The sequence below is a fragment of the Cygnus atratus genome, chromosome 17, assembly GCF_013377495.2.
Source record: "Cygnus atratus isolate AKBS03 ecotype Queensland, Australia chromosome 17, CAtr_DNAZoo_HiC_assembly, whole genome shotgun sequence".
Taxonomy (NCBI): domain Eukaryota; kingdom Metazoa; phylum Chordata; class Aves; order Anseriformes; family Anatidae; genus Cygnus; species Cygnus atratus.
In genome coordinates, this window is record NC_066378.1 from 15,453,641 (window position 1) to 15,474,463 (window position 20,823).

At 39.1% G+C, this 20,823-nt stretch overlaps 1 protein-coding gene across 1 annotated transcript in view; it reads left to right on the forward strand.

Moving 5' to 3' along the window:
• The window catches only part of ZNRF3 (zinc and ring finger 3), a 95,831-nt gene that overhangs the window by 36,371 nt on the left and 38,637 nt on the right, over positions 1 to 20,823 (forward strand). The window contains 1 exon segment of the mRNA XM_035565686.2: positions 16,945 to 17,070. Coding sequence (XP_035421579.1) covers positions 16,945 to 17,070 — 126 coding nt within the window.

Sequence of the window (20,823 nt, forward strand, 5' to 3'; positions counted from 1 at the left end):
ACAACACCACACATTTGGTCATCCTGTTGTGTGGTCTAGGCGGAGCCTGGTTCCACTGTGTGCACACAAACTCCTCCTTACTGTCTGCTCTGCTGTTAAAGATATAAAACTCTGAATAAATATCCAGTATATAAGGTTTTCAACATCTCCTTAGTTTTCAATCTCTTAAAACCCTCCAGTGCTGATATGAACTCCTGTGTACTAAATTTGTCTGCTAACAACAGGCTTTTTTTTATCAGCATTTGCACATCCCTTTGAAATACAGAAATTCAGTATTTTGTGTTAGATTGTCTAATGTGCCTTGTGGATGTGAAGGTCATTGGTATTTTTGTAATATTCAAAAACGTAGAGCATCTGAGAGACAGGCTGAAGAAATTTTACTTGTAAGATTGTATGGTTTATAGAATCTTGGTAGAGCCTTTATATAAGTATTCTTTCTTCACAGAGAGGGTTGTCAAGCACTGGAACGTGCTGCCCAGGGAAGTGGTAGAGTCCACATCCCTGACAGTATTTGAGAGATGTGTGGATGTGGCACTAATGGACATGGTATATGGATGATCTGGAAGGTCTTTTCCAATTTAAATGATTCTGTGATTCAAAGACTAATTCACATGTTGACCAAAGAAATATAGTGCATCTTTAGGGAATTAACTATCATGTTTTGGCCTTGAAAACTTTTTTCGTGATGACTAACAGAAGTGCAGGTGTAATACTTTATCGCTGATGCAACTTTTGCTTCCTTGGTGGTGCTTCCAGACTGACTTTTGATCAAGGTGGTAATCAAGAACTTTCTAAATGTTAAAACTTCCCTTTCCATCAAACTTTATATTGCAACCTAGAGTATTTGTTCAGACCATGTATAACTGTGCCATTTGAATTTTCACTCGAGTTACTGTTTTCTGCTGACATCAACTGAAACTTCATGCCGTTCTCTGTCCAAAATGCATATAATAGAAGTGTGTCTGTTCATTCTTAGCAAGTGCCAGCTGCTTTCTGTCTTTGTGTGTTTTGGGGAGGATTCTAGGCATGAATTAGGAGGTAAATGCAATGAAATTATTTCCGTCCTACCGTTACCTGGTAATTCAACAACTGTATTTTAAAGTTATGCAGGCTAATTATGTCACTTGCCTAGGGAGGTTGACAGTCATTTTTCTAAAACAGAATAGCCCCTAGCTTTTGGGAATTACAAAACTCAGAATTGTAATTTTGTAATTTGGATTTTTTTTTTCATAATAGCACAATTTTGATTATTCTTTATTATTTTACTTAAGCTGTTAGATTTCACTACTTGCATTTGCAGATGTTTTTCCTACATTTGAGGACTAGAAGATTAATTTTTATTTTTTATGTAAGATTCTTATGTATTCATTTAATACAAAGAATCAAAGTTCAGAGAATTATCAGAACAAGAATCTGTGGTTGTAAGCTGGATTCTAGGTTTTTGTTTGTTTGTTTTTTAATGCAAATGGTGCAGGTGGCTAGAAGTCTGTATTATCATCTCCTTCTTTCTCCAAGAAAAGTGATACATGCTTTGCTGGGTTATATTTGAAGGCAGTTTTTATTGTGGAACTATCTCCCAAGCTGCAACTATGACAATACATATTTATTTTCTCTGAGAAGTAATGAAACTACAACTGGCTGCACATTGTCTGCTGTACCTTCTCTGTCTGTTTCACTTGTAGTCAGTGAGCCAGTTTTAATTTTGAACTGAGCAGAAAGTTCATCCTTGGTGTTGCCTGCTACCTACTTCTGCCTACTGCTGCAGTGATTCAGCAGGATATATCTGGATGAGTCTAAACAGTAATTCAAGTATCTGAAATGCAAAACTGGGTGGAGAGAAGGATTAAAATATCATAGCCCTTTCTCCCTTGCACTTTCCCTCTTGCAAATTGCAAAGCTACCCATTTTATATTGCTGGCTAGAGCAGCTCCAGCACTCTCCTCTGTCTCTGAACTTCATTCCAGCCTCAGGGGAAGCTGCACCTCTATGGCTCTCTCACAGCTGCTGGACTTTGATGGGGACATGCCTGTGCTCTTTCCACTGGCCTCCCTTGGCAACCAGCCCTTTGAAGATGACCTCTTGCTGTTTGCCTGTTGTCTCTCTTGTGTTGGATTATAGATGAGAGGTTGGCATGAGAGGAGGGGGATGGGATATTGTGCGTTTTAAGCCTCACTTCTTTCTGCATTCTCAGCTTTTTTTTCTCTGTGGCTTTTACCTCTGTATATGGCTAAAATGTTGTCATACACATGGAAAATGGTTTCTGGTAGAAACGTACAGTTTCTGCTTGGCATTTGTGTATAGGAAAATGGAAGTTTGATTAGTTTTGTGGTGAGGCCAGTGTGTTCTTCCTGTAAGAATCTACTCCCATAAGCTCCATTCTCCACACACCTCCATTTTAAGGACAACTTTGTTCTTAGTTATGAGGCAGCCTTTCTCTATCTACATGTTCCTCTTCCCTTCCTCTGGCCCCAGTGAATGCACCCTCTCAGAGACAACACAAATATATCATCTTGTTAATGAATGTTATGATGTGAAATGGAAAGAAAGGCTCTAGAACCCTGTGGCTGTGTTGCATTTTGCACAGACACTGACTACTTTTGGAAGTCAAAACATCAAGGCTTTTCTAAATACTGACAAAATCCTTTATGAAAGTCTTTTAGTGAAAGAGAACTGTAGGGGAAGAAGTAAAATATTACGGATCAAACAAAGCATAGGAATAAGCATCCAATTTTCACTACAGTGAAAGGTTAATATGAGTTGTTCTAGTACAGTGCATTGTAACTATCATTGTTTACTTTTACAAATGTGGCTATCTCCTTTCTCATGTTTTTTCTCAATGATCAAATCACTTTAATCTGTCTGCGTCAGCACTTGATCTGTCTGAGGTTTCTGGGCGTGGAGGACAGAATGGCAGGTGACATCTGCCATTGAATGTCGATGAATAAAGTTAGGAATTACACATGTTGCAAGGTATTTTACAGCAAATATGATGAATAGCTTGCATGTGCCTATGAATTCAATTGGAATGCCTCAGTGCAGAATAGCACCCAGAATCGGAAGAACAGGATGTGAGAGGGGTATCTGTGATCTCTGCATGTCACTAGTTCATCCTTATCTGGAATATTTCTGTTTAACTGGATATGGTAGTATTGTCATCTTGTCAGAAAACAAAGAGCAAACCCAGCCTCTTTCCTTTCACCTCAGCTAGAAATAGTAATATATATATATATATATATATATATATGTATGTATGTATATGTATATATATATATATATATATATAGTAAAGGTAATAGATTCTTCTAGTAAGATATTATAAGATATTATAAGGTAAGATAATAAGATAAGGTAATAGATAAGTTTGTGTTCCCTCAGCCACTTCTCAAGGAAATCCAGACACTCATGTGTCTCTCCAGTACCTACCATCTTCATGTAATTTGTTTATTCTTATGCAACCTGGGCAAAAGTAGGCCATGAAGATTATAGCTCTGTGTTTTGTGTTCTAGGAGCTGCTAATGTACATGATGCAGTCTAACCCATCTTGGCAATTGTTTTATAAAATGCCTTCAGTTTTCCACTGAAACAAAAACATTATTCCTTGGATTTCACTTTATAGTCTTCCTTCAGTCACTAGGAGAACTTCTTCTTCCCTCCTTGTGTCGGCAAGCTTACTGTGGCTGCATCTGTTGCATCAGGACTGATAATTATGTTCGCCTTTTTGTTAGGGCAGGTGCACCTGGACTTTGTGTAGCAGGTAGTATCAACTGCTGTATCAGTGTGAAGCGTGTAGTAAGGGAAATGGTGATGTTTGCAAAGTCTTCCAAGTGTTTTGACTGGAAGATGGATTGATAGGCAGAAGAATTTTGTTTCTGGGCAAGGAGTTAGAATATGCAGATAAATTAGTAATTAATGTTGGAATTTAACAAACTAATGTTTTTGTTTGTTTGTTTGTTTGTTTGTTTTTCTGAAGCAAGATGAAACTAACCAGCAGGCTTGCTGTAGAAAAGACAGGATTGTCTGAACAATCATCTCTAGCTCTAGTTTCTCTGGTCACACAAACAGACTGGAAAAGTAGAGAGAAGGAAAGGGGATATTGTGCAAACTGAAATATTTATTAGGGTGCTCTGCAGACTAGGCAAGCCCCTACATTCTGTTTTAGAGGCAGGTTATGGCTATGTTCTGGCTTTTTAAACATTACTATGATCAAAATGGAGTTCATGTTGTAACCTATGTTCTAGTGCATTTTCAAATGTAAATTAGGTATTCCTCAGGAGTAGTCTGTTCACTGCTAAAGTGCAGACTTTGAAACAGGACACTTAAACCGCTGCTGTAAATATAATGAAATATTAGCAACTAGTGAAACAGCACATGCGTTTGTTCCAGTTAACCTTTCCAGCCTGTGGACGAGTTGAAATCCTCTCATGAATCAAAACCTTAGCTTCTAAATAAATTCTTAGCCTCTTTAGATCAAGTCATCTTGTATATATATATATTCCACAAGAACACATTGACCTGCCTTATTTCACATGTCTGGAGAAGATGTAATTCTTGGTGCTGAATTCAGTGTTTACTTCTGCTGGCACATATCAGCAGAAATAGCAGCAATCATGGAAGATAGTAACGATGGATAATACAAGATTTCACTGCCAAAGTGCACAGATCACAAACGAATGCAATAAGAAAATATAAAAGATATTTCCTCTTAGGTTTGACTCCCATCAAAGTCCCCATTTCATTTTTCTATGTTCCCCAGAAGTCTTGTCGGCAAAAACTACCAATTTAGATTTCACACAAACGGTTTTCCTTCATATGCTAGTATAACTTCTCTATATTAAGTGGGCTGATTTTGTCTAGGCATGTAGCAGTTCTGCAAGTCATGTTGTCTTACAGTATGCATAGTGTTTTGATGCATGACATCTATTGAGGTTGCTCTGTTCTTTCTTTAAAGCTTAAAGGTTGCCTCAAAAATAATTTGTGTTATTTTTAACTCTTCTTTCACTTCTCTTTTCTCCCTTCCTCCATTAATCTAGTTCATTTCCCCACAACTCTGAATGCAGGCAAACCAGCTATGCTTACTAGCAACTTACCATAAAATGCACAGACTATTATCTTCTTTTGCCAGGGGTCTTAGAGAATTCTGGAAAAGCAGGCCAGCCCTTAAACTCTGTGTAACGTCAAGAACTTCCTGGAAAGCCAGGATATAGACCAGGTTACTTGTTGGAATATTTGCAAATCAGTCACAAAGCAGTCTACACATATAAAGAGCTATCGATATCAGTATGACTTCTTACAGTGTTATGAAAATCTGGATCAGTGTGAGATCTTTTTGATATCGTCCCACAAAACATCCTTGTCTCTAATTTGGGGAGACATGGATTTGATGGATGTACTGTTTGACAGATAAGGAATTGACTGGATGGCCACATGAAACAGTAGTGATCAATGGCTCAACGCCCAAGTGGTTATTGCTTGGGGTCCACAGTAGGACTGGTACTGTTTTCCGCTGAGGCAGCTCCATGACATTCCCTTGGGTCCTATTGCTGGTCACCAAAGAGAAGAAAGAGATCATGGTCTTCCCCTTCGTTTTCCCTTGTGAGGAAACTGAAGGATGCCGTGAGGTCACCCCTTAGTCTCCTTTTCTCTAAGCTGAAATGGGTTGAGAGCAATCCTGTGGAGTAGAAGTTGGGGGTACTGGTGGATGAAAAGCTCAACATGAGCTGGCAAAGTGCACTTGCAGCCCAGAAAGCCAATCATGTCCTGGAATGCATCACAAGAAGTATGGGCAGCAGATCAAGGGAGGTGATTCTCCATCCTTGTGAGATGCCACCTGGAGCACAGCATTCAGCTCTGGGGTCCCCAGCATAAGAAGGACATGGACCAGTTAGAGCAGGCGCCAAGAGAATGATCAAAGGGCTGGAGCACATCTCCTAGGAAGAGAAGCCGAGAGAATTGGGGTTGTTCAGCCTGGAGAAGAGAAGGCTCCGGGGAGACCTTACAGCGACCTTCCAGTACCTAAAGGGGGCCTACAAGAAAGATGGGGAGAGATTATTTACCAGGTCGTGTGGTGATAGGGCAAGGGGTAATGGTTTTAAACTAAAAGAGGAGAGATTTAGATTAGATACTAGGAAGAAATTCTTTACTCAGAGGGTAGTGAGACACTGGAACAGGTTGCCCAGAGAAGTTGTGGATGCTGCATCCCTGAAAGTGTTCAGGGCCAGGTTGGATGAGGCATTGGGCAGCCTGGTCTAGTGGGAATTGTCCCTGCCTATGGCAGGGAGTTGGGACTAGATGGTCTGTAAGGTCTCTTCCTATCTGAACGATTCTATGATTTTAGGATTCTATGAATTCCTAAACTTCTTTGCTAAATTACAGTCTCCAAAGGTGTAGTTTGGAAAATTTTCACAGAACAGTTGCAGTCACTGCGCGCTTTTGCAATGTGAAATGGTACCTTCTCTGGTATATGTGCATGTCTACACTGTTTTTTAATTCCCCAACACTCTTTTACTTTATATCTACTGGCAGCTTTCTTCTGCCAAAATAATCCTTGGCAATACCATTTTACTCCTCATTTTTCCTCCATTTTCTCCATTCCTTAGTGGCATTGTGCCTGTGTCTTTTGCCAGCATCTTTCTGTGCATTTACAGAGGAAAAAAAAACCAACAACTATAAACATGACTGTGCTCTGTCAATACCGTGTTAGGAGAACTTGGTGCAATTAAAGCACTTCAATTCTTGAGAGAAGAAATTTACCCTCAAATTAATCTCAGATACTTGCATCTCTTCTTGGAGTTCCGTGTTTGTGACCCTTTGAAGGAGGGAGAGGCCAGGTTTCTGTTAGAATGGGTTGAGGGTTTCTCTTGCAAGGTGTTTGGAATATTTGGTGTCCAACTGCTTTGTTGCAGTAGATCACTTGGCTACAGTTGATCTCTGACTGTGCAGTAAATCTGATGTGCTGAAATTACAGTTTTCTGCACATCTGTTACTGTGCATGGGCTACAGGTATCTGTTGAGTTTCTCTGACTTGAGGCAACAACCCTAGCAGGAGAATGTCTGAGAGCATGCTGCTACTGTTAGGTATGTCTTTCAGCTGGCAGTTTTCTTCCTCTCCTGAGGAATTTGAAGCTGAGCCTTGGCACAGGTGAATTGTTCCCATCCACTTTACATGTTCTGTTACTCACAGGTTGGGTGTCCAAAGGAATACAGGAATGATGCTCCTTCTTGGTTAAGGTGATAAGTGTCCAGATCAATTAGATCAGTGCCAAAATCTGGTTCCCTAATTATTCTGGCTGCTTATCAAAGATTACCAATGATGTTCAAAAAATCTGACGGGCCGCGTATATAGTACTGTCCTGTCTGTGTTGTAGAATTTTACTGGGCTTTTCTGGATGGCGGTTTTGTTCAACTGTGTATCTCTGTTTTTACATTTAATTGCAGCTTAGACTGGATTTCTCATCATCCCTCTTGGCACACTTCCTGGAGTAGAACGGATTGTGAGAGGATTTTAGGAATGCTTGATGCTCTTGGTATAGAAAAAGTTCGGTGGAACTCACTTGCGGGCTCATTGCTCACCACTGGGTCGAACCACATGGTCATAACTGATGGCCAAGAACAGCACACAGCTGGAATGTTCAAGTCCTATAATGTTACATTTTGTGGTAATTTGGGTTTTGGCAGGATGTTCTTTTTTAAAACTGAAAACAAGCAAACAAATCTGAAAGAGAAATGAAACTGAATTATAACAGCTAAGTTTTGTACTTGTGCTGGAGGCTGAATGTTCCTCTCTGCACAGCTAACCTCAGCGTTCTAACGAAGCACAAGGTGATGAGGAGATGCCTCTGGCTTTCACCTTGTTAGAAGGGCTGCTGTGTTCTAGCTACAGCCAGCATAAACACCTTATGTTTTATCAGGTTGGAGAGACAATAGCAACTCCCAACGTTTTAATCTTTTTAATGACACTTTAGTCCTTGAAAGATTATTTTTTTCCAACTTCTACAGTTGTGGATTGCCCATCTGGTACGGCATAATCTTATGTCTTCTTTAGACAGACTGATACAGAGAAGCTACAACCTGAGCCTTTTCTTAGTACTACTGGATTGGATCTTGCAGTCAGGGACCTTAAAGCAATTTTTTGGCTACAGGTTGCTCTACTAATACAGAAGAGTAAACTGAGATGCAAAGGTTTAGTTCTTCATTCCACTGTAAGTAGTAGGAACAAATGCCGTCTTGTGGTGATGCGGTTGTATTAGTAGCTGCAGTATGCTGAAGATCAAAACCATATCACTAGCAAAAATGGAAATCTCTCTCAGCTGAGATGACTCAAGCCTATCCTGAAGAATGAGTACAAAGTAATTTTTATAGTCCTTAAGCGGTTTCTTTTTTAATAGTTAAGAAGTTAAAATTTCAGAGGAAATGTGAAAAAGGATTGTTGGTGACACTAACTTGACTGTTTTGCAGATTTCTGGTCTTATATTGATTATTTTAATATATAAATTCCACTGGAATACTTTATACAATCAGTCCAGTCACTGTTCTCACAAGATGGAAAACTCCATGTATCACCACTATTTTCCTCTCTGTGAAGGGCCACTTTTTAGCATAGTGCTCTGTGTCTTGTCACAGTTGCATTCCTTGTCACATGAAGAAAGTGGAGACATTTTTATTTTTTTAGTGATGGCAGTTTGAAAAGGTTTGATATTGCCACTGAAGTAGATTGAAGAGAGAAGCAGTTCTTCCACTGAGCTCTAGATTTTTCTTCCGATGGTCAACTTAAGTGACTTGAGCTCCGTTGAGTAAATTCCAAATTCCTGCATTCTTGCATTCTTTCAGAGTTCTGATATTGGTGGAAATTAGGCTTTTCAGTGGAGTTAACAAGTGCATGGGTAATTTTTCTGCGTCATAGAGCTGTCAAATCTGTAGTTCCTGCTGGGACAAAGCATAGACTTTATTATACAGGATGGGGCCAATTTCTAGGACACCTTGGTGCAAGGCAGGGTATGTGGTGAGCTGAGCTCTCATCAGTGATCTGTTTCTGACAAAAATTTTCTATGTTTCTGTCTTAATACATGGTATTACTCTGTGTTGTTGTTGTTGGGGTAGTTGTCACTTATGAGTGGAAAAATTAATAGCTTTCTTCGGACCAGTACCATTACAGTGAAACTCCATTGGTTAAGTTCCCTACATCTTGGTAAAGATCCTTCACTTGTTTTCTAATGTTTTTTAAGTCGGAAACTGGTAACTTGCAACAAGTTCTTCATTCCTTACTTCAAGCATTACTATATACATGGTATCTCACAGATTCCTCATCTGTGGGCACTGAAAGATTCAGGTTAGAACCAAAATGTTAGTTAAAAACAAGTAATTTGGAGCAACCTGATTAGGAAGAAGGGCCTTCATCAAAAGAGGTCTTGTTCTATAGGAACAGGAACAAGGACAAACTGAATTAATTGTTATAACTTCATTTGCTCAGGCAATTGTTTTTCATATAGTTTAATAAATTTTGCATTTTTTGGCAATCCAGTGTTCCAGAGTATTTGTATATTTGGCTTTACTGATGTGTCAGGTTCTCTTTGGGTTGGACTTTGTTTTTGGGCTATCAGAAATGTTTTTTAATGCTAATGAATAATTGTTGGCAATCTTAAACATACATCTTGTACCTGTGAGACTGTAGATGAGGAAATTTAAATCAGGGAGATTAGCTGCTCTTTTAGCTGTGCAAAGAACTGTCTTAGCAGTATATACCCAATACAGTCATTTGCTATTAATGATGAGACAGTATTACCACCCCAGCAAAAGGTAAAATCTCAAGCAGAATCTTCCAAGAAACCTGGAAGTCCTTGACTTTCATGCCAGAATTCTTGTATGTGTCTTGTGGAAGTCATTTTCAGATAACTTTCCAAATCTATGTTACCTCAATTCATTGTGACAACTGTATTGACAGTGTGAGTGAACCAGCCCTATTGTTCTCCATTCCCCACCTGCAATACATGCAAACAGCTGTATGGAATTGGACAATTAGTTAGCAATTCAGTATGTGGTCTGAAAATAGCTAACACCCGGCTAGCTGGGAAGAAGGTGTGGACACCAAATAGCAGCAGTTCTGTTCTCTGGGATTCTCTTTTCCCTTCCTTTGCAATTTAGTTATTGGTGAAGCTGAATTTGATGTTAAAAACTCTCTTACTCAGTCTCACAGCCACTCCTGTCACTTTTATGATTCTTTATTTACTCCTTTCCATTAACAGTAAATTGGGGTTGAAGCTTTGCAGAGAATTGGAAACTTATACACTATCGAGTTTTCCTTCTATATGCAGTTTCTTGTTCAGCCTGGTGCAACAGTAAATCACTTTAATGCAAACAACTTTTATATAATGGGATACTCATTGATAAAACAGTTATATGCCTAATGGGGTATGTATATCAATTTGTTTTAGGTGTTTGACAGTAGCTCACTGAAGTTGCAGAAAAGCATGTCTGTAGCTTTTGCAAATGATTTTAACCTTGATTTGGAGGACAGAGATTAGAATTGAAGAATGATTTAAAAAGGTCTAGGTTCAAAGAGATTTCTGGAGATCATCTGATCCAGCTTTCCATTGAAAGCACATCCTTTGCTTAGGTTATCTGGGGTCTTGTCAAGCTGATTCTTAAATGTTTCCAGGGAGGGATATTCCACCACTTCTCTAGGCAACCTGTTTCAATGGTGGTGTTTTGTTTTCAGTAGAACCAATATTAGGGAATCTGTTTACAGTGTTGACATGCGCTGTCTCTGTAAACTCCTGGAACTGTGTAAAACATCCAAATGCCAGCTTGGTTTTATCCAAGCTTAGCACAGGCCCCAGAGCAACATATTGGGATCACCATGGTGTGTGTGAACATGACTGTCCTGCATCTACACCCAAGCCAATAAATATTTGGTGGCATGATGTACAATGTGGATTTAATTGCTTGGGTTGCAGCTCGCTTGTGATCTTTGCATGGTATGAATGTACCCTTTGTCTCTTTTTCTTTGTTCAGGACCTCTGGAATCCTTACTTTTAGTGCAAATTGTTATTTAAAAAAAAAAAAAAAAAGATGAATGGACCAGTGACGTTGGCTTTCCTTTTAGGCATTGGAGTCTCAATATGAAATGTGAATGAAATAAAATTGGCTGAAATGTGAAGCTGGACAGAATTTTATGCAGAGAAGAGATTTCTGGGTAGAAATTGCATGCTTAGAGTGGCAAACATGATGGACTATAAGGATGACTAACAATGTGAGTCAGAAAGGTTACTATAGGGTTTGTTGTGTTCAGGAAGAAGAAAGTTGCAGTAGGTAAAATGGGAACTGATGAGTAGATATATAAAGAAGTGCATTCCCTCCAGAAACAAACAAAATAACAGATTTTTGAACTGTTGTAAAAATGTTACGCAAAAAAAAAAAAGTTTTTTGAAATGGTGGAATCAAGTGTCTTCTCTTGGCAGGTGGGATATGGACAGGATTTTGAGGAAGGCGATCAGATTGCCATTGGTAGTTTATCCATGCAGCATATCCATGAGATCAGGATGAAGATGATGGAGAATCTGGTTTGAGTGGAGATTTAAGTAATATGCATTAAAAAAAATGAAATCTGAATAATGTGAACAGATGAGAGCACCAAGAGAGAAGATAAGAAGGGTACTGTTACTGAAATACACAAAGAACCCAGAGTAAGAGAGACTAACAGTCATGGAGGTTGAGGACAGAGGTCATGCTCCCAAGTTCTGGTCATGATAAGATTAGTGAATTGATAAATTGTACAACCTGGCATTGAGTTCCTAATGCCACTTCCCAATGCCAATTTCACAGTACTGACACTGAGTACTTGAATATGAGTTCCCTCAATGTGTTAATGGTTACAGAACTGTGTTGGTCCTGTAAATCTTCAAATTCACAGGAACAAATAGTCTAGGAACAGTTTGGTTTTGCAATGCATGTGTTTTTAATTGAACAGTAGCATGTTTTTGACAATGTCAGTTGGCCCTTCCTGAAACATACAGACTTCGAGGGAGTACTGCTGGCATAATGTAATTTGTTTCATGAATAACTTTGGTGAAATTCCAGTGTGATGCAACAAAATCGTTGGGATTATGTAGCTTTTAGATGTACCTAGTAAGTTCTCTATATTTGCCAGCACAGAGCCTGAGGCATCCTATTTGTTTTGCTTACTGCTTACACTGGATTTTGCATTTGGGTTTGAGGTTTCTTACGTGCAAGATTATTTTGCCAATGTGTGGTGGTTTAATACATTTCATTCTTCTCCCTGCTTCGATCTTCTATGTATTGCTAAGAAATGTAAGGTAGAAAACATTCCATGCCTGGGTCATTGGACTATACTGTAGAATTCACTTACTCTGGGTCATGTTTGTCCTTGGGCAGCAATGGTAGTAGCCATCACAGCCATGCTGAAGTAGAATTCTCCTTTTCTGACAGCTGACAAAACTTTTTGTTTGCTAGCCAGAGCACAGCTTTCTTCTAATAAGTAGTTCATAGTACAACCTTTCTATGGCTTATGAGTACATGTGTGTTCTAAGAGGGCACAGTTAATGGTTTTGGACAAGAATATGAAACTTTCTTTCTCGCAGGGAATACAACTGTGTGAATGGCCTGAGTCTTGTCCTGAGACAATGAGTTCCTGCTTCGTTTTTTTCCACTTCATTGACAAATTTTCCAGAGATTCCATTTTTTTAGATTTTTGCATCAGAGTTGACTTCAGAAACTTCTTAAGAAACCTAGTTCTTTGGACTAGGTTCAAAAACCAGGTACTGGTGATGTTTGAGACAGGCGTTTCAGAGTGCAGTATAGTGATCAGTAAATACTGAGTAAAAGTCAACTTTTGCCAGAAAAATCTTGGTAGTTCCTAGATCTCATAGAGTTCCTCATTCTTACCAATTATCCAGTCCAGCTTCGTATTCCAGTTCCATGTACAGTTTGAAGTCTTGTGCAACCTTTCAAATGGACAGGTCATTTTGTTACACATACTGGTCTTCTTTTTACTGCATATTCTGAAATTCAGTCTCTGAATTTCAAATGTAGTGCCTCGTACCTCCTGCGTGATTTACATGCCTCAGGCAATATTAGCCATGATCATCATGCATATTTTGTCCAAGGCCCCGTAAGCACATGGGACTCTCCCCATCCTTCTTAATGCATGCAGTTACTCAGTCTTCTTGGTAAATCTGGTAAGGTGAGGTTGAGAGGATTTTTTTCTGAAGATTTTCTGCTGGTCTTTGGTCAACATGTACCTGCTGAAGTATCTCTGGATGGGAGAACACAATGGATATCCTGTCTATTCCTACCTTCTTCTGACTGGAAAGCAGGAAGTAGCAAACTAACGCTGCAAAAGTGGCCAGTGTTTGTCATTTTGGAAGCTGCCTACAAATTTTTTCATACAACAGGAGACAGAGACCTGCAGTTCTATCGTGGAGAACCATGGAGACAGTGAGTGTGGTTAGTGGTTTGTCAGAGTTGAGTGCCTTTTTATCTCATTATTCCATTTGGGTTTACGTTAAAATTATCCAGTAATGTCAGCCTCAGCAGCTTCTGTTGGCTTATGGCCTGCTAGACACAGGGATCAAATAATGGTGCAGTCTACATTTCAGCACACCTCTGCTCTTTGTGTGCGATGTGAACCTGGAATGGGACTTCCAGGAGCCACGGGTTTGTTGTTGCCTTATTGTGTCCCAGACTGCTCCATATTTTTACTGACATTCATCTTCCTCGTTGGTTTGTTCCCATGTTTGTCTCTTCGGGCCATGCCTCTTACTGCAGAAAAATAGAAAGAAACAATTTATTCTGGACAGTTTCACTCCTTCCATGGGCTTCTAAGCATGAAGCTCACCTGAGCCCTATAAACATTAGTTTGCTGATAACTGCTTTGGTTGCTAAGTCCCATGCCTTGTCCTTCCCCTCCTAAACTGAATTTTTAATATTCGTATCCTGGCTGAAAAACTTTTGTTTTCTATTTCACAAAGTTTAAAGTCATAAGGAATTGGTAGCTGTGAAGCTCCAAAGGTCTCGCGAAGCTTTTTGTTGAAGTGATTTGCCAGTTCTTGATAAAAATACAGAGGTAGTTTATGTTGTGAGGGCTCTGCTGCTTTCAGGCGTATGATGTTTTACTACTGAACTGTGCATAGGTCATTTTGAGGAAGACAGGAGTGCTCAGAAAGGCAGCTTTGATTTGCCAAATGCCTGAGAGCCCTGTGCCACATAGAACACACATCTGGTGTATGAAGGTGAGATGCATGAGCTAGGATACTCTTGAGTGCTTGACTGACATTGTAAATTCCCGGCTGTATAGAAAACCATGTTCAGAGGACATTTGTTCTATACTGAACATATTTTCCTGTCTTTGAAATTATGTGTAATTTGCAGCTTTTTTGCCTCTAAATAGGAAGACTGTCTTCTCAAGTATTTGGGGCATTCTTGTCAGAGACAAGATATCAGAGAGTATTGTCATTCAGAACTAGACAAAATAACAATTTCTTTTTAAAGGTAAGGAAGCGCAGGCTTTGTAAAAGGAAGAGAAGAGGTTCTTTTAACTTCATTGGTCTTACCCTGATTTCCAGGGTTGTAACTGCAGAATATGTTTTGTGACTATGATCTAAAGGCCTATTCACACTTGGAAGCTGTTACGGAAAAACAGTATTCTAGAGGAAAGTGGCAACAGAAGGAATTTTCTGTTCCTTTTGGCCTCCTTCCAAGATGCTTTCTGGACTAAAGTGGATAGAGACGTTATTTTTGTATGGCTGAGCAAAAAAGACCAAGACTTTTAATCTCATAACTGCGTATAGAAAGATCCTGAGCTGTTCATATGGTGTTTTTTAACACTATAATGTTCTACACTGGAACTCAGAAGGAAAGGACAAAGGGTGGAAGTTGTCTTTTAATCATCAGGACTTCTTGGAGGTGATAGAATTACAGAGTAAAACGTTCCTCCTTCCCTGTTGGTTTACTGTTTGTCTGCTCTGTAACAGTAACCCACTAAAAATGTGTGCGCCTCTTTTTGAAGTTATTTTAAAGCCTCAGCAATGTATACAGATATTGTAACCTTGGATAACAGCACCTCTGAGTAGTGGTTTCAGTTTTGCCTTTTCAGGCATGTGGAAAGTGCCCCAGTATGTTTCAAGGATTTTAAACTAAAAACTTCTTAGATATGGGTTGTAGTTTCAAAGCTTGATTGATACAGCATACATCAAGGGAATAGTTCACTTTTTCTTTAGATTTTAATATGGATTAAAGCTTTCTGTTGACTTAAGAATACCATGGACTCCTTTTGGGCCTAGTTACATTGGGATATATGCAGTGGCAATTCTGTAGAGAGCCCTCTTGATGCCTGACTTCCCTGTTTTTATGTCTGTGCTGAATGGTTTATCTACTGGATGCTGAGCTTAAGGTTCATCTTCATGTGATAGTACCTGTCCCAAACTTTTAAGCAGTTGAACTGCTCATCTGTGTGAGATTGTAAACATCTCAGTAATAAGTAGTAGCAACTCAAAACAAAAAAATGAAGTAAGGTTGAATTAAGGATTAAGATTCTGCTCTATCTGCATAGTATTGTGGTGGCTTTTTTTTCCCTCTCAATACAGATGTACTACTAATAATGAGTGGTAGGAAAACCTCTGTATTGTGCCAGATCACCATCATGTTTCCCATATTTCAGAGTAACAGCTCAAGTTATTCAGAAAGCCAGAGCCCCACAAGGTAATAGAAATAGCTGTCCTTGTATTGAATCACTTGCAAAATGAAAGACAAGGTACAACACATGAAAGAAAGGATGAGATGACAATCTGGTGAAGCAGAAGAGATGGCAGAATTAGTGATCATTACATGGTGCTGCTTTGCATGGACTAATGAGATATATAAGTATGTAAATTACAGAGCAATATAATCTTCTAGTATGATCAACTAGCAGAAAACAAAATTGTTGTTGTGTTGATACCAGTTAGTGGTTTTCTTTAACTAGTTTGGCAAAGAGAAGATTTAAGAGAAGACATGGAGCTAAATAAAGAACTTTGTTGCCGAGTACTTTTTCTGCATATATGTTACAGTCTGGGCAACTCTCAGAGGGTCTTTGAAAAATCTGAGATTTTAGTTGAGGAAAAAAGGGAACAGGCAGAATGTAGTAAATAGTATAAAAAACTAATGTTCCATAGCCTAGTTTATACACAAAGAAATTATGCTAATGAAGGATATCAAACTTGGAACAGATAAAGAAAGTTTAAAACATTGATGCATAGTAAGCTCCTTGCCATTAATAAAACAAGAGTAGCTACGCAATGTTGGATGGAGGAGGGTGGAGGAAAATACTGGATATCTGAAACAGGTATTGTTGCATGGTGTAGGAAACAAAAATACCTAAAACGAGACTGAAGTTTCTCACTTCATGATGCCTCCCTCTCATTTGGGTTCAGAAAAAACTAGTGACTGTTTCAAAATAGTCACAAAAAACTGACTTTGAACAACGTGATAGGCATGTTCCAAAGAACAGATAGTTAATACTGTGCACATATTTAAAAAAAAAAAAAAAAAAAAAAAGAAAAAAGTGATAATGCTTCTCAAACATTGGTTCTGGATCTATGTCACAAAGCTTTTATAAGTGACTCTGCAAAAGAGCTTGAATCTTTTCTGTCAATTTGCAAGGAAAGAACTAAGTGGAGCTTTATATTTAAGTACTCTGTATCTTAGATGATCATTTATAATGACATTTAATTGTAAGCCTTTAAATGATTTTTCGTAAGCAAGATGACAGTGACCTCACATAACAATCTAAGCTTTTGAACTGATAGTATACTTCAGAAACATTCTTCATATATGCATCCTTATGCTACAGTCTTTCTAGTGTATTTGTTGTGAACTAAGGTATTCAAATGCAATCTGTATATGTTCTTTGAATTACACTGATTTTCTAAAGGTTTCTTATTGATTCTGTTTCAGATGCATCCACTTGGACTGTGTAATAGCAACGATGAGGAAGATTTGTATGAATACGGCTGGGTAGGAGTGGTGAAGCTGGAACAGCCAGAGCTGGAACCTAAGCCATGCCTCACTGTCTTAGGAAAGGTAAGGGGGCATATGGTTTGAATAGTTTGGGGTAACTGCTGCATGCAACTGTTTTGTGGAAGAGTTAGTTCCTTTCTGAGAAAAATCAATAAATAAATTGAGAAAAAAACTTGTACTCCACAAAATATTCCCATTTTGCCTGATTTCACACTGGGTGCTTCAGTAAAGGATAATGTCATAACTCAGTTGATAAGCATAGTGATGGTAAACTGAGTGCATACGTTCCCTTTTTGAGCTCTACAGGAACCTAACAAAGACTTCTGCAAAAGTGGATGTTTAGCAGATGCAGTATTTGAGTAGAAATAGGGTGAACTGCCAATATGATGCTAACTTGATCGAAGAAATCTTGTTAACAAAAGCAGTTAAAATGAAAGCATTTAACTGTTCTTTCTCAGGTACAATTTTCTCAGATGATATTTTCTTTTTTCTTTTCTTTTTTTTTTTCTGGGAAGAGGAGTCCTCTACAGGAGACTTCTTTACTGTAATTTCAGGATAGACATTGCTAATAAAAGTGAATCAGTGAATCTTACTGTCTTGGTCAAAGAAATACAAATTTTCTTCTTGCTGAAATCTTCCTTTGGAATAGGGCCCCTGGAATCTAAATTCCTTGTAAAACATTGTCCTTTTTTTTTATGGAGTGAAATCAATACCGTATCTTTACTACTGCCAGATATCTCAAAAAGAAGAGCAAGAAGATGACCTTTTTTTTGTTCTTAGATTGGAATTTTTTAGGATTGAGGTTATTATATTTTGACATTTCACAGAACCACAGAATTCAAGGGGGTGGAAGGGACCTCAATAGATCATCGGGTCCAACCCCCCTGCCAAAGCAGGTTCCCTAGAGCAGGTTGCCCAGGTAGGTGTCCAGATGGGTCTTGAATATCTCCAGAGAAGGAGACTCCACAACCACCCTGGGCAGCCTGTTCCAGTGCTCTGTCACCCTTACCGTGAAGAAGTTCTTTCGCATGTTGGTGCAGAACTTCATGTGCTCTGTTTCATGGCCATTGCCCCTTGTCCTGTCCCCACAAACCACTGAAAAGAAGTTGGCCAGATGCCTCTGTCTCCCACTCTTAAGGTATTTGTAAACATTAGTAAGATCCCCTCTCAGTCTTCTGCCAGGAGGTTAAGGACTTGCTTTCTTTTAAAAATGACATGGGCATAGTTGGAAGTTTGCCTCAACAATTTCTGGTAAAGTAAAAAGACTCTGTCAGGGTAGTTGTCTTTGTATACACTTCACTTTCCAGCTTATGGCACATGCTGGGAGTTCTGTTTCATTTGAACACTTTTTAATGAGAAAGCTAGTTTGGATGTCGTTACCTTTGCTCTGAACTAAGACGATACACACGGAGAGCTGCCCTGGCTCAGCTGACAATAACTGTGTCCATCTCTCTTATGTGCACAAAGAATGGGTAACCTTGTGACTTTAAGCGTATCTTAAATTAATGTGTTTAAAAGCTGAGACTAACTCAGATCAATTTCACAGGACAAACCATAAAAGAATGTATAAGTGCTTCTTCAAGGGAGCTGATTTAAAGTCGTATCACTAATACTAGTGAACTTTTGCATTGAGCAATATGGTGGTAGAACCAAAAAGGTTACTGCTTGTGTTTCTATGATAGAATGCATGCACATGTGAAAGCGTAAATGATGAGGTTTTGTATAATAGCAAAAGAAGGAAAACAGATGTGTTTAAGATACTGTGGAAAGTTTGGAATGTTGCAAAGTAGAAGGTAGAGAATACTAAAAAGATGTCTGTAGTGCTAAATTCCATGACACACAAGTCTAGCACAAAGATATATTCTTTTTTCTTACTGTTGTTTTCAGTTGTTGTGGTTGTTGTTAGTAAAACCCTACTGTGTATTTCTTAGTAGCTTCACTTCACTTGTTTATCCATTTGCTAAATAGGATCTGTAGATGTACAGAGCTTAATGTGTCCATTTCCATATAGATTTTTGAATTTCTCATCATTCTTTGTCAGATTTATGTGGTGTAATAAAATCACAAGGTTTTTTTTAAAAAAATTCTTCTGTTAGAGTGCCCGTGAAAACTGGACTCTGATTGGGAAAGGGTGTGTGTGACAGCCGTGATTTAACATTGCCTTTGATCACAGTGCAGCCCTGTTTGAGGCAATGCTGCATGCAGGCGAAGCAAAGGCCTGGGTTTTACTGATCTCATGAGCTCCTGAATAGGGCTAGAAGGGGAGTGACAGAGGAAGAAGAAAGCTTTGGAAATGAAAAGGAAACCCCGTGAACCCAACGAGCATTATTGGCTGGGTTTGCCTACCAGGGAGCCGCTCAGTTTCTGCCAGGCTAATTCTGCTTCAGCTTCGCACTCCCCCACACCGACCCCTCCTCCCCCCTCTCTTTCCTTCTTTCAGACTTTTTTGTTTTTTGAGGCATGGCCGCAGTAACTTGGTTCTCAGGCTGGGAACCCACTGAGCCTGTTGCCATGGTCGCTGGGAAGCGCTTCGTGCCATGTGCTTCAAAGGGAACCTTTCCCCTCCTAGAATTCCTGCCTTCTCTGCAGACAGCACAATGAAACCCCTTTTCCTTTGCCTGCCTGCGCACATGCTCCAGCAGAGCAACTTTACTCTGGAGGAAGGGAAAAGCAGTGTTGCAACAGTTACCTGCTGCATGTTTGCATCCACTGTGCTGTGGTCACACTACATCTGTGCGTCTTGCTTATACTGAAGTGCAGCCACCCTGCCTCCCCCTCCCAGTTATTTCTGAAGTAATAACTTCCATCAAGATGGTGTAATACACCCTAGCAATACCGTCACTTATTTGTTTCAGTACAGAATAGATACTGAGAAAATACTGAAGACTTGCTTAAAAGTAGCATTTCTTCCCTCTCCTGCAAGCTTGGAAGTCCACAGGGAGGGGTTTTGTTTCTTGTTTCTCTTCCAGGGACTGCTGAAGAGACTCTTCTATATTCATAGGATATATGTAATTAAGGATGTGCATCTGAGTAGAACCTAACAAAGAGAGGATGTCCCTGCTACTACAGCTTCCTGTTTTCTTCAGATCAAAGGAATCCATAATATGAGGAAATTCCTAACAGTTCTTCCAGTATCCATTCACTTATCTCTGTTTTAAGAGTTTATTTACAAAAACATATACACAAATACTAACTAGAAGAATTGCTTCTTTTGCCACATCATCATTAAGATTATATTAGTGAAGATGGGGCTGAAATCATCATAACTTGAGTCTGCCTTAAACAGTCTAACCATGATTCTTAACCTTTTGTGTAACAGTTAGTGTAAATTTAAAAATTCTTGTAAGGTATTCAAATGTGAAATGATAGGACAGTTTAGTTGGTAGTTTAGTAGCTGAATAAAGAGTGATCTAAAACTTGAGGAACCGAGACAAGACGGCCTTATGGGGAGTTTTGTTCTCACTTTGTGAGTGAACTTAAACTAATCATCTGGCTTATATTTAACTTGTGCAATACTTTTATCCAAGAATATTGTAAACCCCATCATGAGCTCAGACACCTGCACTAACTGTGGCAGCATGGGTGCTTTTCTTGTTGAGTGGAGGCCTGTTTACTTTCCTGTCCTAACAGTGAAGTTACTTAGTGAGGTTTTTGGTGGAGGTTTGTTGGGGGTGAGAGAGGTGAAGACACTGCAATGCATTTGTAAGTCATGTTTTTACGGGAATCACGAATGCCCCATGGGGTAATATATGCTGATTAAATTAACATACCTGGATGAGCAAGTAATCGGCTGGTGCATCTCCTTACTTGGAATCA